The sequence below is a fragment of the Protobothrops mucrosquamatus genome, unplaced genomic scaffold (genome assembly GCF_001527695.2).
Source record: "Protobothrops mucrosquamatus isolate PMUCROS unplaced genomic scaffold, P.Mucros_1.0 scaffold1421, whole genome shotgun sequence".
NCBI lineage: Eukaryota > Metazoa > Chordata > Lepidosauria > Squamata > Viperidae > Protobothrops > Protobothrops mucrosquamatus.
Genome location: NW_015387606.1, coordinates 55,834 through 77,822, shown reverse-complemented (window position 1 = coordinate 77,822; position 21,989 = coordinate 55,834). Strand labels below are relative to the sequence as shown.

At 41.6% G+C, this 21,989-nt stretch overlaps 1 protein-coding gene across 1 annotated transcript in view; it reads left to right on the top strand.

Annotated features, from left to right (window-relative positions):
* Positions 1 to 21,989, top strand: part of ABCB11 (ATP binding cassette subfamily B member 11) — a 63,196-nt gene that overhangs the window by 4,867 nt on the left and 36,340 nt on the right. Inside the window, exons 3-9 of the mRNA XM_015821903.1 lie at positions 299 to 347; positions 1,443 to 1,684; positions 14,151 to 14,238; positions 15,051 to 15,184; positions 16,391 to 16,562; positions 17,915 to 18,039; positions 19,234 to 19,412. Coding sequence (XP_015677389.1) covers positions 299 to 347; positions 1,443 to 1,684; positions 14,151 to 14,238; positions 15,051 to 15,184; positions 16,391 to 16,562; positions 17,915 to 18,039; positions 19,234 to 19,412 — 989 coding nt within the window. The remainder of the gene's footprint in view (positions 1 to 298; positions 348 to 1,442; positions 1,685 to 14,150; positions 14,239 to 15,050; positions 15,185 to 16,390; positions 16,563 to 17,914; positions 18,040 to 19,233; positions 19,413 to 21,989) is intronic.

Here is a 21,989-nt window from a genome sequence, read left to right as displayed (position 1 = left end):
CAACAGAAAAACAGCACCTCCTATCTAACCTTATAACATTTGTGATGCTGTACTTTTTTATATATATAAAACTACCTTCTGTGGGCTATAAGATATGAAGCAAAAAAGCAGGGAGCTTCTCCAACTCCTAGAAATATTTTATCTGCTGGATTGATTTGAATGGGGGTCATCTGTGAGGCAAATCTGCTAGCAGGAAGATACTGTCTTCCATCTTGGGATGTTTGAAGGAGGTCCTGGAAGATCTACTAGAAGGAGAAAAGCTACATGTATAATGCCCCATGTTTTTCTTTCTTTGAAGGATACCACACAAGAAAAAAGATGGCATTCGAATTGGATTCTTTCAGCTGGTAATAGCATACCTGCTTTTCATTATTTTTCACATATAATGTGTTTCTTGAGAGCAAGGCTCTCAAACTTTTCTATCTAGCCCCACCAATTCATCTGTCACAGAACCTGGTCCAATCAAGACAGAAACAAAAGCTCAGTTTTCCAAGAAAGGCATTTCTGTTTATCAGCACTCTGTTATTATATTTATGAGAGCCATCTTAGTGGAGGTTGAGGCATCAGGCTAGAAATTGAGGGATCGTGCGTTCTGGTTCCACCTTAGACAAAAAGCTATCTGGGTGACCGTGGGCCAGTCACTTTCTGTCAGCTCTAAGAAGGAGACTACAGCAAAATACTTTTGAAAACCCTTGCCAAGGATTTGTCCAGGCAATCTCTGACAATCAGATACAATTGAACAGAAAGATACGTGCATGCATGTATGCACATTCTGCACAGTCTGTTAAGACTGTGTATCTAACCTGCATTCCTGTATCATCAGTTGTGAACTATGGTATCAAATCAAGGGGGTGGGGAAAGAGAAGGGAACAGCTGTTCACTTACTCAAAGCTCAATGTTTACAGACTGAAGCCAGATGCAAAATGGCTGAACAGAAGTTCAGCCTGGAAAGTGGCTTTCAGAATCAAGTGTGAAGTCCCAGTCATTTCACTACACAAAGTCAAGCCTTTTTTCTTCCCTAGATATTGTACTGGTACTCCTCATTTAACAACTGCCTCCTTTAGCAACTCTTCACAGTTACAATAGTGATGAAAAAGTAACTTTGCAATCAATGTTCACATTTACAATCTTCACAGGTCTCTAAAGCAAAAGAAATCTGAAGATTGTAAGCATAGTTGTGATTTCACTTAACAACCACTTTGCTTAATGACCATGTTGCTGGACCCAGTTGTGGTAACTAAATGAGGATTATCTTTACAGTTATCTGTGCTGGGGGATTTAATTGAGAAGGTCCTCTGTTACAAGCTGAAGTTAGGAAGAGGGACATGTTACACCTGAAAGAATGCAATGCTATGCCATTAATAAAAATAATGGACTAGTAATATAAAAGCAAATGATGTGAAAACTACTGATGAACAAGCCCTACTTCTTATTCCTTACAGTTCAAGTTTGCTTCTTCGGCTGAGATACTGATGATGCTTTTGGGAAGCATCTGTGCCATTCTTCATGGAGCAGCCCAGCCAGCCATGCTGATTGTTTTTGGGATCATGACAGACACATTTATTCAATATGACATTGAAAAACAAGAGCTGGAAGACCCAAACAAAGTGTGCATGAATAACACAATAGTTTGGATTAACGACTCTCACCATCAGAATGTCAGTAACGCATCAATAAGTTGTGGGTGAGTGAGCACAAAACATTTTCAATTCAGTTCTTTGGGAGTTAATCCAGTGGGTTATCTAAATCAGCAAACGATTGGCCTATTTTGGCAGATAATTATTCCATTAAACCGAGTGCTGGATTTGCAGCCTCTGTTATTAGAGAAGTTAATGTATTAAAAATGATAGTGTCTGACCACATTCCACCTCATTTGGGTTTCAAACAGATCTTGCCACTTCTCCAAAGATAGGAGATATTGCAGCTTACTCAAGAGTTGATAAGCGCTTGTGTTAATAACCTACCGCCATCTACCCAGGTGCTAAAACTTAGAAGAACTATCGACTTTAACAGATTTCAAAATGTTGCATTGTGCAATCACTTTTTTTTCAAGATTTGGTGATTATCCTGAAATAAAGAGAAAAATCTACATTGTTCTGTCACCTTTTCCCCCTCCCTTCAGTTTCTATTATCTTGCAGGGGAACTTAGAATAATACATTTAGTGCATTAAGCTTCTGAGTCTATCCTTTTAGGCTTCAAATTCTAAAGCCAGAGTGTAGAAACTGATCATCGCAGAACACTTGGGTCAAGATCCAAAAAACAGACTAAATGTGAGGTGCACTTCGTAATACAAAACTTCAAAAGAGTCCCTTGATTCAGTGGTGTAATTGAACCATCACATCAAAGCAGTTTGCAAACCAAAGGGTGGCTTTGCAGATTTCTATGCTGCTGTGGTTGTTATATATGCTATGCATGTTGCAATTTCAATTCCATATGTGGAGAAGTGGAGGAAGGATTGACAAGTAGAATCTAGGTTTCTTCTGTGTTGTGGCTACCACAGGTCTTCACTTTCCTTTCGTTTGTGTTGATCAGATGTCAGAGTGGTCCTGCTTGTTCTGTCTAATTAGCTGTTGACACTCTGCATATGGGCTCAAGACTGATTAGTACATATTTTGTCCACAACTGTGAAATCAAAATCTTGCCCCTTTTTAATGGGCTCGTTACAAATGCAAAAGAAAGGACGGGGCTTCAATTATGCCCAATGTCTTGGGTTTTTTTTTCATCCACTCCCTGTGGATGCCCCTGTTTTTAGATCAGATTTTGAGTAGGGCAGTTTCAGTCTTTGGAAAATGACTGAAAGAATAGCAAGCTAAAATTGAACAGGTTTGCCCTGGAATCTTTTATTGCAAATTTAAATGAAAACACAGCATTCTTTGAATCTCTGATCTTCCATGTGAACTGAATTAAGCTGATTTGCATGGAGCTATAGTAGTCAAGATGGGGTGTTAGGAGAAGACTGGTTCCCTCTCTACAAGTATTGCAGAATGGAAAATCATTTGGTTGATTTGTTGTCTGAGATAATAGCTGAGAAAATGTCAAGGTGGGGTTTGGGGAGAAAAAGTTTTTGATTTCTGTCTGTTTTCTGTTTTTCTTTCTATAAAGACCCATGGATTACATTAGAATTGGTCCCTAGAGTTGACTTTAGTTTTGCTCTGAGAAAAAGCAGATGTGCGTGATATTTCCATCCTAATTTCCCCAAAAGTAAGATTGAAGTAGCTTCAGGCAGTTCAGTCCTCCCTATTTTAGCCTAGGAACCTCTGTATTTTGTCAAATTCAAGTAACTTGAACTGGAATCGGAATCTCTCTGAATTGCAATTATGGAAAGTTTCATTCAGAGTTTTGACTGCAGTCAAATCTTGACTCATTCTCAGAGATTTAATCAGAACGAGGTTTTGTTAACCTCCACTACGTGCAAATGCTCATTTGCATACACAGGAGGAAGAGGTTGCTGGGAAGATGCTTTGGTTCCTCTTGCCTGAAAAAAGAACTGGAAAAATATGAAGGTGGAATTTTTAAAGGAAATTCTTATTTTTTTCTCATCGTGTCTCTTGTAGACATGGCAAGGAATATGCCTGGCGCTCTATAACAATAGCAATAGCACCTATACTTATATACAGCTTCTCAGTGCTTTACAGCCCTCTCTAAGCAGTTTACAGAGTCAGCATATTGTCCCCAACAATCTGAGTCCTCATTTTACCTACTTGACCCCACCTCAGGATCGAACTGCCCAACTGCTGGCAGTCAGCAGAATTAGCCTGCAATACTGCATTCTAACCATTGCACCACCATGGCTCATCTTGCATGTTGTTTCACACATTGGAAAAACGCTACAAGTATTTTTCTATAGCCTGAAAGAGTGACTAGGAAGGTATCAAGGCTGACCTCTGGAATACTTGTAGTATTTTTCCCAATGGGTGAAACCATGTGCATTAAAAAGGTTCAATGGCAATAGTTTATTATGCAAGAAATAAGTAGATGTTTATGTATAGCTTTATATAATATATGAGCTTAAATACGCTTTTTCCAGTTTTATTTCTTTTGCATAAGGGTATTCTTTATGCTAAAGTTGTTTGTAGCTTTTGTTTTGATTTTTGGGAAGTATATGTGTTTGGTAAGATTAGATCCTGATGCTTTTGTCAGGGTTCCGACAGATGAAACCCTTCAAAAGAACTTCAAGGCATTGTTTTCCTTAAATAATTTTTTATTCGGGAAACAAAGTATCGGCACTACATAGTTGAACCCAAAAACTAAATTCCTCTCCCCTGGATACAAAGTATTAAAGTACAATTCCCACCCCCAATAAATAGTCATAAAGCACATTCCCCAATTAGCGTGAAGTGCGGGCTTTCTCCCCAGCTCTCCTGCCCGCCAAAACATTATCAGCTCCGGACCCAGTTTGTCCTTGGATTCCCATGGAAGAGTTATTATTATTATGACTAACTGAACTCTCATCCCAATCCCCCCTCCCAGCACTAACTAATTCTAACAGCACAGAGAAAATGGCTGCATTTTCATCTGTTGTCAAAGCAAGAACATCCAATGTTAGCAGCGTTGACAGCTTTATTTTATTGTTTTGGGAATAATAAATAAATGTCAGACTTTATATTGGCTTGAAATATAATACAGATAGTCCCCTACTTACAACCATTCATTTAGTGACCCGTTTGAAGTTACAACAGCACTGAAAAAAAGTGACATGACTGTTTATCACACTTATAACTGTTGCAGCGTTCCCATCATCACATGATCAAAATGAGGGATGCAAAGCAGCTGGCATGTATTTATGACGGTTGCAGTGTCCTGGGGTCATGTGATTATCTTTTGCGACATGACAAAGTCAATGGGGGAAGCAAGATTCACTTAACAACTGTAAGACGCTAAGAAAAAGACTCAGGCATATCTTGAGCAGAGATTTGAAGCTGCTGCAAAGCTGCTTGTCACAGCTTGAGGCAGCTTGAGAGTCTCTGTGTATTTATTGGTTTTTATATACTTTTTAAATACATAGGCTTTACCATTAAATGCTGACATTCATAAGTTTAAACATTAGATGCTGACATCAAGTTTCTTCATTAGAAAATTCTTGGTAACACATTACATGATCAAAGCCAGGTAAGAACAAATACAGGTGGATCAAAAGGAGAAAGTGCTTAACAAAGACAGGAAGGAACTTAAGCATATTATCTGTTTAGGTAGGTGAGGCATTAAGTCAAAAGGGGATGACCTTCTGGCTGCTTCATTGGGACAAAGGGTATCAAAAGGTTATAGAATTATGAGGTTTGTGGGAGGGAAACCATGGCAGTTTGCTGCACATGAATTTTTCCCCACAAACAACCATGTTACTAACTTAACAGTAGTAATCCACTTAACAATTGTAGCAAGAAAGGTCATAAAATGGGGCAAAACTCACTCAACAACTGTCTTGGGCTCAATTGCGGTTATAAGTCAAGGACTACTTGCATTTAGTGAATCAATTTGCTCTGGTAGTTAGAGGCACTAGGCTAGAAACCATAAAACCAATGTAAGTTCTAAGCTTGTCTTAGGCATGAAGCTGGATGGATGGCTTTAGCCCAGTCCTTCTCTCTCAGTCCTAGAAATGGTAAACCACTTCCAAAATCTTGTCAAGGAAACTGCAGGGATTTGATTTGATTCGAGGGCAAGACAGACTTGAAGGATTTTTTTTTTAAAAAAAAAACAGCTTCTGTATGAAAAAAGAGGCCCACATCTACCATTAAGCTAATCCCCAAATATTTGCTGCTCCTGTTGTGAAAATAAGGGGGAAAAGCTAGGATTATTCTGATCAGACCCCTTTGTTTGTTTCATTCTTTTTCTGATGTTGTCTGAAGCAGCTGAAGACATTTTGATGCTCTTCTATGGGATTTGTTTATCCTTGAATCACAAACACAAATAGAAACTTGCTGTATTTGGATTTGGGGACTCCAATTGAATCTCCTTGTATTTACATAAGCTAATGATTCTGAGGTTTGGGGCAAACTGTTAACCTCTTCCTCCTCTGAATGCAAGTGACTGGCCTATTGCACCTGTTGTAGAATTTGTTAGAAGATGACAAAGCCAGAGTTGTCTTAAAGAAGAGCTGGAAGAATCAAAGTGGATTTGGGAGAGAAGAACCTATTCTTTCCATTATGTTTGAGTAGGGGTCTTCAAACTTGGCCCTTTTATGACTTGTGGACTTCAACTCCCAGAATTTCTCAGCCAGGCACACTGGCTTTACATAGGTAAAGAAGATGCTTGAGTCACTATAGCCTGAAAGAGCAGCTAGACAAGCTAGACAGGAGCCTGCATTTCCTGCATCAGATGAGAAGAGCACATCTCTCTCCTTCTGTCCTGGCCACTTTTTACAAAGGCACAATTGAGAGCATTTAAACAAATTTCATCACTGTCTAGTTTGGTGGCAGCAGTGCCTCAGACAGAAAGTCCATACAGAGAATGGTAAGGACAGTCGAGAAGATCATAGGAAGCTCGCTCCCTGATATTCAGGATGCTGCTTATAAACACTATGTGCTTAGAGCTCAAAGCATTGTTAGAAACCCCACACACCCACTTTACAGTCTGTTTCTGTTGCTCCCCTCTGGGAGGAGGTTTAGAAGTATTTGTAGCAGGACTACCCGATTCTGTAATAGCTTTGTTCCCTATGCCATCTGTCTGGTAAACTCACAAGATACGTTTTTCTCATCATGCACATGTATACAGTACATAACCCGAACTAGTCTGTTGTCTCTCTATGTCATATAATATATGTGGGTATATGCATAATTCTGTATTTATTTATTTTTGTCATATTTATGTAGTGTATATCGGAGGAGGTGACCCTTTGAGAGCTGAATGCAATGAAATTTCATTTTAATGTATGCCAATTAGTGTACATTCAAAGTGACAATAAAGTTTATTATGCTATTCTATTCTTCAGAGTTTAATGGTTCAGGGTTTTTTTGAGCACTATATGCATGGCACTTTTGGGGGGGGGGGGAATTGCTATAACTGTTCCAGAGTTCATTTAAATTTAAGCTTTTTTTTTTTTGAAGGACTAGCCTTGTCTCTTTTAAATCTTTGATGCATTAATATGCTGTGACTAAAATTATAATAAGTTGCTTAAACTTATTTGGAATGAGGGAGTGTGAGTTGCAATAGGGCAAGCCTTATCAATTGATTGTGAAAGGAAGATCAATGATAATGTTACACAAGGTTCTACAGTTTTGTTTTGCTATGTTTGGTAAGAGGGCATGGCTTAATTAGGTCAAGCCTCATAAATTAGTTGTATTCCTTGTGGAAATAAGGACACATGGCTAATGTAAGAACAAGCTCTTTGGTTTTCCTGCTTCTGGAAATAAGGACTGTGACTAATTTTCATCCCACGCACCCAGAACCTGAAACAACAGTAGGCGTATTGATAGTTTTATTCATCCCAACATAAGAGAACGTTGAAAAGAAATTATTAAAAGTAAGGAGTCTGTCTGACATTGAGATAGCTGTCCAGAACAGAGCCAGATTCAGTTTGCCATGGGGAGAAGCCGGTAAAAGGAAGATTGGAGCCAGATCTAGCCAGGCTGTTGTGGAGGGAAAAAAATAATCCCCAGTGCATTCTTATAGCAATAGCAATAGCACTTATACAGTACTCACATACCACTCTATAATGCTTTACAGCACACGCTGTGTGGTTTACAATGTCAGCATATTGCCCTCAACAATCTGGGTCCTCATTTTACTGACCTTGGAAGGATGGAAGGCCGAGTCCACCTTGAGCCGGTCAGGATTGAGCTGCTGACAGTGAGCAGAGTTTTCCTGCAATACTGCTTTCTAACCACAGCTCCTTATGGGAGAAGCCTGGGAGCAGTAGCTTGGAATGTTGCCAGCTCCTCTGTTCTAAGCCCCTCCCTGTTCCTTCGGGTCATGTGACCTACAGAGGAGCACCTATTAAGGGGGGAACTTACCCTAATTTCTTTTAGTTAAATATCAAACCACTCAAAAAAAATTGGTTAGCCCTCGACTCTTGTATTATATACAGACATTGAGATATTTCGTCTTCAGTTTGAGTTAAATCTAATTTGATTTGCATTGGCCTTTCAAGATACGGTTTGGGCAGAAGAATATGATCTCTATGTTCCTCTCTATGCAAATGACCATCCTCTTTTAGCTGCTGCCTGTTGCCCAAGAAAAGGGGATGGAAAAGAACCAAGATGGGGCTTTGGTGGAAAAAAATGAGCTGTCACCACCTGTATTTGTACAATTTGCAACATTCAGCTCTTTCAGAAGTGTAATGGCCACTGTAACTTGAAAGACTCTCTAGGATTATCAAAAGAGAGAGGAACTTTTTTTAAAAAAAAATTGTATAAATGATTAGTTTGTTCTTAAGGAAACTCTGGAAGATGCTGGCCTTAGAATTAGGTGAAGGAAGGTTGAAGAGTAGAAACAATTGCTCCAAAGATGCTTTACCAAAAGGCCACTGGTCTTTCTTGGGTTTTTTTCTTTGACAACGTTTTGCTTCTCATCCAAGAACTGAAGAAGTTTCTTGGATGAGAAATGAAATGTTTTCAAAGAAAAACCCCAGAAGGTCCAGTGGCCTTTTGGAAAAGCACCTTTGGGACTAGCATGACCTGGATAATTGAGAATCTCCATAGACAATTAGCAACAATTGTTTAAACAGTTCTTGGAACAGCAAACTGTGACTAAGTACTAGGCATGTCAAATGTTCCCTTTTGAATAAAATACCATAGGTCAGGCAGTTAATGTTTATTTTATTCTTACACCAAAATTTGCTGTATTCCTTTGAAAAATAATAGGGCAGACGTCTTATTAAATCTGACAGCAGAAATGGAGGCTGAGTGCCCCTCATCTTATAATTTCTCTGCTCTCCTGCCAGCCCTTCCTGGTGTCATTGGCTCTGGTCCCTCCATGCCAGCCGCCCCTCTCTGCCAACAACTAAAGGGTCTTTTCTTTCTGGGCTAGCTATCACCTGCCAGACAGGTCACAATCCTGTTCCATATTGGAACAATCTTTCAACCCTGAACCAAATATACCTTTTCCTTTATGTCCCAAATTGGCATGGTCTTTGAACTCTGATCCAGGAGTATTTTTCCTCCACATTAGCTCTCTACCAAAATGGGCCCCACTTTGGCAGATTCTCATATCTCTGGGACGTTGGCATTTGTGTCAAGCAACCCAGTTCTGGTTACAGAGGGAGAAAACCCTCTCCAAGGGCATCCCTTTAAATCACAGAAATAGAACAAATCCAGAGGCGATTGAGGTTCTGTCCCTTGGTACATGCGCGGGGCACTGATGCAGGTACAAAGGGGCGGGGTTTTGATTGCACATTTGCTGCGGCCATCTTGGGCATCCCAAGCTCTTCCGGTTTTTGCCATTTTGTCACAGAATGCAAACAAAGCAGTGCTGGCTTAATCAGCTTGCCAATGGCGCTGTGAGCCCTCTTGAGTCATGTTTCATTTTTAAGATCTGCAGGATGGGGAGAGGTTGAACTGAACCCTCTTACTGGTGAGGATATGGCTGCCCAGTAACAGCGGCTTCCAACACTTCCTGCTTTTAAAATGGGGTATGGCAAGACTTGAAGAATGTTTTTTTCTCTGTGGCTTGCACATTTAATCTTATAATTTATTCATTTCCTGCCCTTATTATTTTCTATAAATAACTCAAGACAGGGAATATACTAAAACTCTTTTCTCCTCCTACTTTCCCCACAACAACCATGTAAGATGAGTTGGGCTGAGAGCGAGTGACTGGTTCAAGGTCACCCAGTTAGCTTTCATGCCTAAGGCAGGACTAGAACTCACAGTCTCCTGGCTTCTAGCTTGGTGCTTTCACCACTAGACCAAACAGGCCCTCTGGCATTGTATCTCACTGGGCCACCATTTCTGCTTTCTTTGCCATGTAGCACATTGCCAGTTATGCAGATCATCTTGACACCCCTCAAAGATTCAGTGATGAGGCACAGGAAATCTTCAGCGCCCAACAAGCAGCTTACATGGCTGTTCTGTTTAGAAGCTGCTCAGTCTGGCAGTCCATCAAAGCTTGTGAGGGGGGGCGGAGGGCGGCAGACTTGCCAACACGCTACACCAACCTTCTTGGTGCCCCAGAAGCGGATGACGGAAGATTGTGCAGCAGGGGTCAGATCAAACCTAGTATCCCAGCAGAACAAGACAGTTTTGGAAAACTTTCAGCTTAATTTTATTTACAGTCAAAAGCCCAAAGTTTTGGAAAACCTATATTTTAAAATTGGAGTTGTCTCTCTTTTGGGGGTGTGTGTGGTTTCAACCAGCTTTGCTATAGCTAGGCAATGGGGAAGTTGTTTGTTTCTCTTTTCTTGTGAAATCAAGAAGGTACAGTATTTCAAAAAACGATAGTGTTAAAACCATTGAATGCATCCGGCTGAAATTTGCCAGGGTTGATGCCCATTAAAGAGGCTTTAATGCCTGCTATTTTCAGCCTATTCTGCCCCCCCCAAAAGCAATTTCAGTTACTTTGAATTTCCCCCTAAGAGCCTGTGGACAAATATGGAGGAAAATCTTGATGAGTCTCTCTTTCATATACAAATGAGCAATCTGTTCCAGAGGTGGGAGAGAAATGCTGCACTCACTGTAGCCTAAAAGGATGTCAGAGGAAGCTGGTATAAGTTGATACAAGTTGAATTATCTTTTTCCACTTTATCATACATTGTTAAATGATCTGGTGGTGAACAATAGGATAATAATAAGAGTTAGAATACATATAGTCAGATTTGTTTTTGTTATTATCTGGTGGGCTAAATCTTGTAGGTATGGTTTATTATGTGGGGAGAATAAATAAGATTGTACTCGATGCAAGTTAGTTTTATTTCTTTTGCAAGTAAGAACAGCTTTATTTTTTCTGAGGGATAATCAGTACTATTAAGACTAGACCCTTCAAATTCATTTTTCTCCTTGAGAACGTGAACTCATGGTTTAACATTACAGCAGGTCAAAATTGATTGTCCCTCTGGGAATACGGCTAACATGCTGCCAAAAACTGAAGCAGCCATTAGGATGCTTTCTTGTTAGATTACACATGATTTTCTGGAACTAAAATCTTGAACCATCTGGAATGAAATCCTTTTGCCGTCAAACCTCAAGACTGAAAATATGCCTCCTCCTCCTCTTCCTCCTCCTCCTCCTCCTCCTCCTCCTTCAAATTTCCTGTCTTCAAATTGAAATGTGTGATGGGTGATTTCTGCAAGGCGGGCTCTATCAAGAGGGGGCTTGAGGGACCCATATCTTTCCCATGCATGCAAATGAGTGGCTTGTTGCATCTCCAGGAGGGGTTGCTGGGAAGATGCTTGGGTCCCTGCTGCCAGAAAGAAGGAGAGGCCAAAAACCAAGATGGAGCTTTGGGAAAACATATGTATCTTTTCCTCTTCTTTTTATTTTATGGTTTTGTCTCTTTTACAAACAGTAAGACAGTTGCTTAACTCCCCGTAGCTTGAAACAATGGTTAGGAATGTACTCAGGGTGGGATCGCTGGATAATTGAGTGGTTTCTTTAAGAGCTTTTGTTGAGGAATTAGTATATAGTACTTGCTTTTTTGCTTATTAAGTTCATTGTGTACTTTTCCAGAAGTAGTTTTATGCTTGTGATGGGATAGTTGTTTGTTTTCTTGAGTTATAAATGAAATACAATTTTTGAAATGTATGAGTAATTTATTTGTTTCTGCATAAAAAGTTGGCCTGAAATCCTTTTCCAGACATAATTAAATATTCTTGGAGTTTCCGCAGGAAGTCCTGACTGGGAAAAAGTTGACATTTGTTTAACTCTATTTGGGAACAAGAAGCTGTGTGTATATCATTTTCAGCCAATTTTGTTCAGAGGGAAAGGGTCGTGTCTTAGTCTTTCTGGGGAAAAATGTCAGTATGAATAAAGGTTGTCAGTATGATTAAGGTGGACTTCATCGGTTTACTTTATAAGCAATCTTCATTTAGTGCAGTGGTTCTCAACCTGTGGGTCGGGACCCTATTTGGGGTCGATCGACCATTTCATGGGGGTCGCCAAGCAAGGCTGTCCGCCATTTTTTTGTCTGCCATTTTTTCCCCCTTTTCCAGCGGGTGCCTTACCTCCCTTGGGCTGGGCCAGCTGGTGGTCAGCCTGCTCCGTCTCTGCCGCTTGCCAGCTACGCCTCAGCTGGCGCAGGGGGCGGAACCAAGCATGCGCGACACTCCCGGGCAGGGAAAGTCCTTGACTTACGACCAGTTGGGTAGTCCTCGACTTACGACCAGTTTAGTCCTCGACATACGACCGGTTTAGTCCTCGACATACGACCGGTTTAGTCCTCGACTTACGACCGGTTGGGGTCGCGGCATTAAAAAGGTTGAGAACCACTGATTTAGTGGCATTTTCAGTTAGAATGGGGATGAAAAAGTATCTTTACAACAACTCCTCACATTTATGACCTTCACAGATCCATAAAGCAAACAAAAGCTGATTAAGATCAAAAACACAGTTGCGGTTTCACTTAGTGACTGTTTTGCTTAATGACTAAGTTGCCAGTCCCAATTTTGGTCACTAAACAACAACTAGCTATACTACCTCTGAGGATAGTGTATTGAATGGGAAACATTTGTCCAGTCTCAAATATTTAGTGAAGCAACAGAGGCTTTAATAAACCTGGAACTTTGAGAAGCCAATATTAAGCCCTACTTCATTTATATGCAAATCATCAACCTATTGCAGTAGTTAGTGCTGAGAAAATACCAAAGCCAGCGTTGTCTGAAAGAAGAGCTGGAAAGAAAGTGGATTTTAAAGAAGAGATCTCTTTTCTTCCTCCATTATACTTAAATATCCCACTGTTTGAATAGATGGCAGGTTTTTGTCCCTGGACCCTAAAGAAAAGGTGGAGAAAGTATCAGCAAGGGATGTTGGAAAAAGAAGAGAATCAGTTGTTTTCTGCTTTGGAATCGTATCTTACATAGGGGTGGAGTTATTGCTGTTTGGAACATGGTAGACTGTTGGTTAATATACATAGAGTGGATTCTTGAAGATGCTTTGATTTCTGTAAGACTAAAATTGTGAACTTGCTTTGTTAGCAAAGTGTAATAATAGGTAAGGTCGGGATAGGCGACAAAAGAAATGCAGAACTATATTTTCTTCATGACTCACATGTTCATCTTATCCTGACAAAAATTGAAATAGCTGTAGGTGGTATGATGTTTCCTTAATTATATAGTCAATTGACTATTTTTTGAATGGACTCTTGAAGCAGGTTGATCACAGTTTGGAACAGAGCCATACCCTTTCAAATCACACATTTTTAATGTGAATCTAATTGCAACAAATTTAAAATGAATTTGAACTGGGTGTATTAATTAACTGCATATTGATCTTCAAGTTCTCATATCACCGTACTTACTCCGAAACATCTCTCCTTGATGCCCATAGGAAAGAGCACTGTAAAATCAGCCTTATTGAATATATGCAAATGCTGGCCTTTAATTTGTTGGGGAAATCAGAACAGTTTTAATTCCTAAAACTGTAACTGCTTAAAACAGTGTGACTCTTAACTGTCATCATCCCATGAAGATCAGAAATTCAAGAGCATATAAATTTTCTGTAGCCTTAGGAAAGTGTCTGCTTTTACAATGCAATCAGTGGCATATGGTAATGCATATAGGTAATGCATGTTATTGGATATTTGGCATTAAAAAGCATCCTTGTCAGTGTTGCTGTTTGAAATTAGAGCACTTTTTTGGTTTAAAAAATTGATTATTTTACCTGCTTTACTCTTTTTGAATAAGTCATCTTTTAATGCCGGTGTGGAGTTACAGAAATAGATACAGTTGCTGGAGCCATTTTGTCACACTGCCTGTCTACAGATGTCATATTATGTTTTCAGTCTACACTTGTGCTATGAATTATTCTGCCCTCTGTGGATTCATGACCGATCTTTAGCAATCAATGCAGCTACTGTAGTTGATTGTAAGACAATTCCAGTTGCTGTGCTATTCGCTCCGCCAATTTAGCCCACACATTTAAATTGATTCTCTGAAATGACAAACCTTAGGATTCCAAAATTATATCCTTCACTTATATTTAATTAACCCAAAATAAAATGGGCTTTTCATGAGACTTGGCTCTTGAGATGTTTCGGTCCTGATTAATTTTTCTTCTTTTCTTCATAGGTTGCTGGATATTGAAAGTCAAATGATCTATTTTGCAAGTTCCTATGCAGGAACGGGCTGTGCTGTTCTAGTGCTTGGATACCTCCAAGTCAGTATTTACTTCTAGTCCTTCATTTTCCTCCCCACTCCAGAAGGGAAAAGAAGTCAGCTATTTAACAACTGAGATTCATGACAATTCAAGACCCTATTAACATAATTGATTTGGAAATCAGTAACACTTTCTGTATCATATAAGCCAGGGGTGTCAAACTGCCACCCCGCGGGCCGGACGCATCATCCAGAAGTCGCACCCACCCCATTGCTGGCAATGGCAAAACCGGCCCGATACGTTGCGCAATGTCACGTGACGTCACGGGTTTGACATGTCTGATATAAGCCATTTTTCTACCATAAACTCCTGAAACAGGCAGTTCCTATGTCACTGTTGATTTACATAAATGTTAAATAAGTAATATTAATTCAAGTTGAGTCATGCAAAGTACTGTGCATTAATACATAGCCTTCCTTTCTTCTCACTTCTTACATGCATGGACATCTCTGTGGACAAAATGATAGACCGTTATGGAAATAAGAACTGTATGCCTTCTTGATCAGAGACAAATTTTTGATCAGAAACAAATATCAGCTTTGGGACTGGGGTGACTGAACAGACATCCATTTATTTATAAAACATGGGGATCCATTTGCAAGCCAAAACAAGTCCTTCAACACAATGTGTAATATATATATATATATTGCAAGATAATGGTAGCAGAAGGCATAAAATCAATGCTAGGAATATTGAGATTGTTTTCCATTTAACTCACTGCGCCATCAGTTGGGCATTGTGCTTTTGTAATCAAGGAAAGGTTGTCTATCTTCTAATAGTGTTTCTCCATCCCACCCAACCCTTTTTGTTAGATCTGCTTATGGGTAACCTCAGCTGCTCGCCAGACCCAACAGATCCGAAAAGCCTATTTCAGGAAAATCATGAGGATGGACATAGGCTGGTTTGATTGTACATCCGTGGGGGAACTCAATACACGAATTTCTGAGTGAGTAACTCGTGATAGCCACTGATGGGACTACATATCAATTGACAGACTCTGGAAAGTCAGCGAATGTTTAAAAAGTTATTTCTACCAGCTTGATTCTCAGCTGTGCCAACGTGTCCACTGGACTGGCACAACTGTTATCCATAGCAAGCCTGCAAATGGCTTTATGAAGTTGCTGTTGACAGGGCCAGCCCTGCCATTACCACCTGCCTGATAGGCCCTGTTTCTTGCCTTGTGAGACCCAATATTTTGTGGGAGTGTTGAGATGTCAATATAGGAATAATGATAGCGGCAACCCTAGACTGAGCAGAGAGTGGTTGAATCACATGGAGCTAATAAGAGAAAGATGGCACTTAGACATTTTTCTAGATCAGAGTTCCCCAATCTTTCCGGCTTTGCCTACTGGCGGGGGGGAGGGAAAAGAGGGGATAGTTCTATGTGAGTGGTTCAGCTTCCACGGCCTGGTTCCGAACAGCTCACAGTCCAGTAGTGGGCCATTGCCTGGGTGTTGGGGACTCCTATTCTGGATGGATAAAAATATCTGAGGAAAGTCCATCTGGCCAGATGACTGCAAAGAAATATGATCCTTCAACACTCCCCCCCACATCCAATCAGAACTAATCCTTCCATCACCCCCACCATCCCACCAGAACCAATGAAGCTTCTTGGATGAGAAGAGAAACATCTTCCTCAAGAAAAAACAGTCCAGTTGCCTTTTGAAAAGGCACCTTTGAGACAACTATGACCTGGATGATTGAGAATCTCCACAGATGTCCATCTGGACAGGCATTCTTCAGAAGCTGTTAATGCTTTACAAGCATCTGTGCAAATTTTATTTTCCCCATCTTGGCCTTGTTAAGCAGAATCTCTGCAGAGGGTCCAACCAATTGTCAGCTACTGGGGTGGGGGTGGAGGGGAGGATGAAAAATAGAAGCTTACATTTCATAGAATCTTGGTGGGAATACTCCAGCAGGGCAAAATACTTGGAAATATAAGACCCTCTGCCCGCACCAAGTTTAAGGTTAATCTTACATACAGGAAATAAACTCCCCAGATAAAAGAGTGATCAGATGAATAATTACCACGATGAATCATTCTCATCCACATTTCCCCAGTGTAGAAAGGAGTGATATCTTTTCATGCGCGTTGGGAATTGTAATGAAGGCAAAATGTATCTGCTGCTTCAACTTTTCTTGTTCTCCACAGTGACATTAATAAAATAAATGATGCTATTGCTGATCAAGTAGCAATCTTTATCCAGCGCTTCACCACCTTTGTTTGTGGATTCCTGCTAGGATTTGTCAGAGGCTGGAAGTTGACCTTGGTTATTATCGCAGTCAGTCCCCTAATTGGGATCGGAGCTGGCATAATTGGCCTGGTACGGAAGTATGTCCTGTCTGTTGAAGGGGAGTTCCTGAGGTTATTTAGAGGGAATTGGGGGAAATTGGAGGGGGGGAGAGATTCCTCCAATTGGGGGAAATTGGGGAAAGAATTTCAAGTTATTGACCATTTCGGGAAGTGCCTTGGTAACCCTCCATCAAACCATTTGCTGTTGCCTTTTCTTTTTGAAAAAAAATAGCAGCCATTTATTTGGCACAATTTCCCAGCAGTAGTTTCTGTTGTTCCTTATAAGAACTGATAGGTGGGAATCATTGGTTTGCCATTGCTTTCTTCCTAGGGCTGAGATGGAGGAACTGGCCCAAAATCATTTAGTGGGCTTCGTGCCTAGGATGTGACTAGAACTCACAGTCTCCTGGTTTCTAGTCTAGTTCCTGAACCACTACCCCACGCTGGCTTCCATATGCATATACACACCAACATTTTTTTGTTTCATGCAATTGAAGAGCCATGGTAGCACAGTGGTTAGAATGCAGTACTGCAGGCTAATTCTGCTGACTGCCGGCTGCCAGCAGTTTTGCAGTTCAATTCTCACCGGGTTCAAGGTTGACTCAGCCTTCCATCCTTCCGAGGTCAGTAAAATGAGGACCATGATGGTTGGGGAGCAATATGCTGGCTCTGTAAACCGCTTAGAGAGGGCTATAAAACACTGTGAAGTACTATATAAATCTAAGCGCCATTGCTATCAGAAGGAGAGAGCTCTGATGTATGACAGCTTATACTACAGAGCATGGAGTCACCTTTAAAGCATCTTGCTACTCTTTGCTGCTTCATAAGTCAATGCTGAGTCAGTGTTCCTTGTTTAATCAAGATGGCCATCTCCTTGGATTTTATAACTGTAAAGCAGGGGTGTCAAACTGCCGGCCCGCAGGCCGGATGCGTCATTCTGAAACTGCGCCCACCCCATTGCCGGCAATGGAAAAAAAGTTGTGATACGTCACGACATGTCACATGACATTGCGAGTTTGACACCCCTGCTGTAAAGGCAAGCCTTTAATTCATCTCAGCTGTACCTACATAGAAGTCCTCTGCCTAGCCAGAAGGTTGAGAAAGCCTTCCTAACAAACAGGTTCCCCAAAGGCACAAAATATTGTGTTGACCTGCTCCTGAGTCTGATTTCATTAACTAAGTAACTTAGTTAGATCGGCAGTTGTTTTTTTTTTAACTTGGCCACTTAAAACTTCCAGAATGGGAGTGGAAGTTCATACATTTTATAGTAGCAAAATCTAAAAAAAAACACTGAGTTCAATTTTGGCCTATATAGCATCAACCTTTAAATAGCGCCTTTGGGCCACATTTGTTCTTCTGACTTTTGTTTCTGTTGTATTGAAGTCTGTGGCAAAGTTGACGGGTCTGGAGTTAAAGGCTTATGCAAAAGCTGGAGCCATTGCTGATGAAGTGCTCTCATCGATCCGAACTGTGGCTGCTTTTGGAGGAGAAAGAAAAGAAGTTGAAAGGTTGGTTATATACCAAGGTTGCTTCTGAACACTAAATAAGCTGACTGAATCAAAACAGACCATTATTGCTTAAGTGTTAAAGATGAATATTAACATATCATGACAATGGAAAACAAGCTCCTTCTTGAAGAATAAACTTAAGCTGTGTCCAGGAATATTTTTACTCTAGCTTGTGCCAGATGCATAAAATGGGAAGGATGTCCTAAGAGTTTCCTCAGATTTAGCTGTTTTAATTACACCAGCAATATTGTAGAGTTGGCCATGTATTAGCTAGGTGAGCATGTGCTGCCTGTCACACAGCCTTCTCTTTAATTAGACTAGCATCAGATATGATGGTGATCCCTCTTTTGTTGCCAGTATCAAAATCTTTTTTAGCTCACCTGGAGTCATCAGAAAGCCATCTTGTGCTTTGCCTCTGGGATCAAAATGGCTTCCTGTGGCATTTTCAGTATTAATTCAAAACAAGAACTGGACATGTGTGATGGGGACCTAGAAAGCAGCTTTAATCTAAATCAGTCTCGTGGTTCCCTTAATTCACTGTTTTGCAAAGTGGATGGCTTCATCCATTATGCTTTTGTAAAAACACAGAGTTAGCCTTGAATAATGCAACCACCATTAGAGAAACATCTACTTAGCCCAAAAATACAGGAGGGGTTATAGAAGAAACTCAAGTTTCTTCTGTCTTGACTTTCTATTGTTATAAGTGGGAAGGAGAGAGAATCTCTCTCAAACTTACTTTACTGTTATAGAATATAACAACAGAAAGCAGAGTGGTAGGCCTAATAGAAAGTAGGCCTGATGGTGTCTGATTCCTACCTGGCCTACTTTGAATGGCTGATAGTGCTAGGCAATAGGTATTTAACCATAGTTTCTTGATTAATATATGCAACAAATAAGGTTGTAAACCAAAGGTTAGTAACCACAATGGCTGAGCTCATGCAACCTGCTAAACCAAAATTAAACAGATCATAATATAGCTTAGCCTCATATGCGAACCCAGTCACTGATAGGCCAGCAAATAATCAGAGTTTAGGCAAGGGTCTTTTCCAGTCTTTCTTGGGAATGCAAAGAATGGGCTGTGACACCACATGACAAGGAATTTTCCTATAAAGCATCCCAGTTCTTATTTTTCAGCGCTGAAAGCTGCAAAATGATCTTTTTAAATGTGCTCTTCCCAATTTTTTCTTTCCTCAGATATGACAAAAATCTGGTGTTTGCTCAAACCTGGGGGATCAGAAAGGGAATCATAATGGGATTCTTCACAGGCTACATTTGGTGCATCATTTTCCTGTGTTATTCGCTGGCCTTCTGGTATGGCTCAAAACTTGTCCTTGATGACAAGGAATATTCTGCTGGCACCCTTTTGCAGGCAAGTGCTTTCTAAAACCTTTCCTCCTTTGAACACAGTCATTTAGATATGGGGAGTCATTTACACATTTAGATATACACATTTAGATATGGGGAGTCATTTACACATTTACACAGTCATTTAGATATGGGGAGAGTCAGTGGCACCCAGCAGCCCTTCACTTTCTACCAAAGTGCTTGGATAGACCCTGGAGTGATTATTTTATAAACCTAACTATTTTAAAAAAAATTGGTTGACCTCTGTAGATAGCACTGAGGTAGCCTGTCATGGTTCTGAAAGAAGAAGCTTTTCAAAGAACTTTGAGGCCTTGTTTACCTTAAAGAATCCTTTTATTGCTACATAGCTTCAGCACGTACATAATGAAGCCAAAAACTGAATTCCCCCTCCCGTAACTCGTCTGGTTACGACTGACCTTGGAAATACTGTACTGAAATATTGTTATGGCTAATTATCCCCCGAGTACATACTTTCCCCCCTCTCTTCTAACATTGTCTGATTTTAACTCTAGAAGTGATACACGGGTTAAATAAAACATGTTTGCTTCTTCATATATTGTCAAGGAAGAACATCCGATATTAGCAGCCTTGACATAGCCATCTGCTTGGAACCTGCAAAATACAATTAGAAAACTCATCCATTTGGGTTTTCCCATTTCTTTTGTCCTGCCACAGCATCCAGTGTTTCCCAAAAAGATTGGTGACAAGCCCAAATGAAGTGAAATTTTCAGAGCACAAACATGAAAGGGCGAGTGGCAGAACCTTTTTGCCGACTCCAGGGGCTGGGTTGGATTTAAGCCCTGAGGAAGCCAAGTCAGTTTCACACTTTAGAACAGTGGTTCTCAACCTGTGGGTCGGGACCCCATTTGGGGTCGATCGACCATTTCACGGGGGTCGCCAAGCAAGGCTGTCCGCCATTTTTTTTGTCCGCCATTTTTTTCCCCTTTTCCGGCGGGTGCCTTACCTCCCTTGGTGTGGGCCAGCTGGTGGTTGGCCTGCTCCGTCTCTGCCGCTTGCCAGCTACGCCTCGGCCGGCACAGGGGGCGGAACCACACATGCGCGGCGCTCCCGGGCAGGGAAAGTCCTCGACTTACGACCGGTTTGGTAGTCCTCGACTTACGACCGGTTGGGGTTGCGGCATTAAAAAGGTTGAGAACCACTGCTTTAGAAGGTGGTTCTGGTAGGGATGATTCTCTGCAGCAAAATGTTACAGTGCAACATGCTACTGTTGGCGGACCCTTTCCAGGAGCTTCCATTTTAATGCTGTGCAAATCACTAAAGGTGCTGCTTCCTTTGGGGACAGAAACAAGGCATCTCTTTTCCAGCTGTAAAAGCAGCTGTGCCTTTCACAAAGTCCAAGCAGCTGCTTCAGAAGTGATTCTCAGCTGCTCTCATGCAGAACCAGTTGACTTCAAGCAACTACTTTGCCCAGCCTTGCTCAATTCCATGTCCTTTCTGCCATATGTTCTTCTCATCCCTGCTGTCCAGTGTTGCAGCCCAGTGGCCTTGCATTCTTGCTAAGCATGTCTGCTGTAAATAGATCTGTTTTGGGGAGTTAGGGAGCTGTTTCTTTCTTTTTCTGAAGGTGAGTTGAATTTCTGTAGGCCATGCAACTGAAGCTGGTTAATGCTTCCCTATTCTGTAGGGGTGGTGCCATAAGACTCGGTGATTAGTTTATTAGAATAACAGAGTTGGATGGCCACCCCAATGATGCCCTTGACGTGATGGCCCGGTGTCTGGAGGCCGTACGGGTCTGGATGGGGAGAAACAGACTCAGGCTCAACCCTTCCAAGACTGAGTGGTTGTGGTTGCCGGCTCTCAGGTATGGTCAGCTGACTCCATCGCTGACTATAGGGGGCGAAACTTTGGCCCCCTCGGAGAGGGTTCGCAATTTGGGGGTCCTCCTGGATCCACGGCTGACACTGGGTGACCAGTTGACGGCTGTGGCCAGGGGGGCGTTTTACCGGGTACGCCTGGTGCACCAGTTGCGGCCTTTTCTGGACCGGGATGCCTTGCGCACAGTCACTCATGCTCTTGTCACCTCCCGCCTGGACTACTGTAATGCTCTCTACATGGGGCTTCCCTTGAGGAGCACTCGGAGGCTCCAGTTAGTCCAGAATGCGGTCGCGCGGGCGGTGATGGGAGCGACTCGTCGCTCCCATGTAACGCCGCTGCTGCGCGAGCTGCACTGGCTGCCTGTGGCCTTCCGAGTGCGCTTCAAGGTGTTGATTATCATCTTCAAAGCGCACCATGGCATTGGACCTGGTTACCTCCGAGACCGCCTTCTGCCACAGACTACCTCCCACCGGCCGATACGCTCCCACAGAGAGGGCCTCCTCAGGGTGCCATCAACCAGACAGTGTCGGCTGGCGACCCCCAGGGGGAAAGCCTTCTCTGTCGGAGCACCCACCCTCTGGAACGAGCTGCCCCCAGAGATCCGGGTGATTCCGGATCTCCCCTCCTTCCGCCGCGCCCTCAAGACCTGGTTATTTCAGCGGGCAGGACTGGCCTAGGGGTATTTTAAATTGGTTTTAATCAAATTTTTAGTAGAAGCGGCCAAATTTGAATATTTATTTTTAATCATT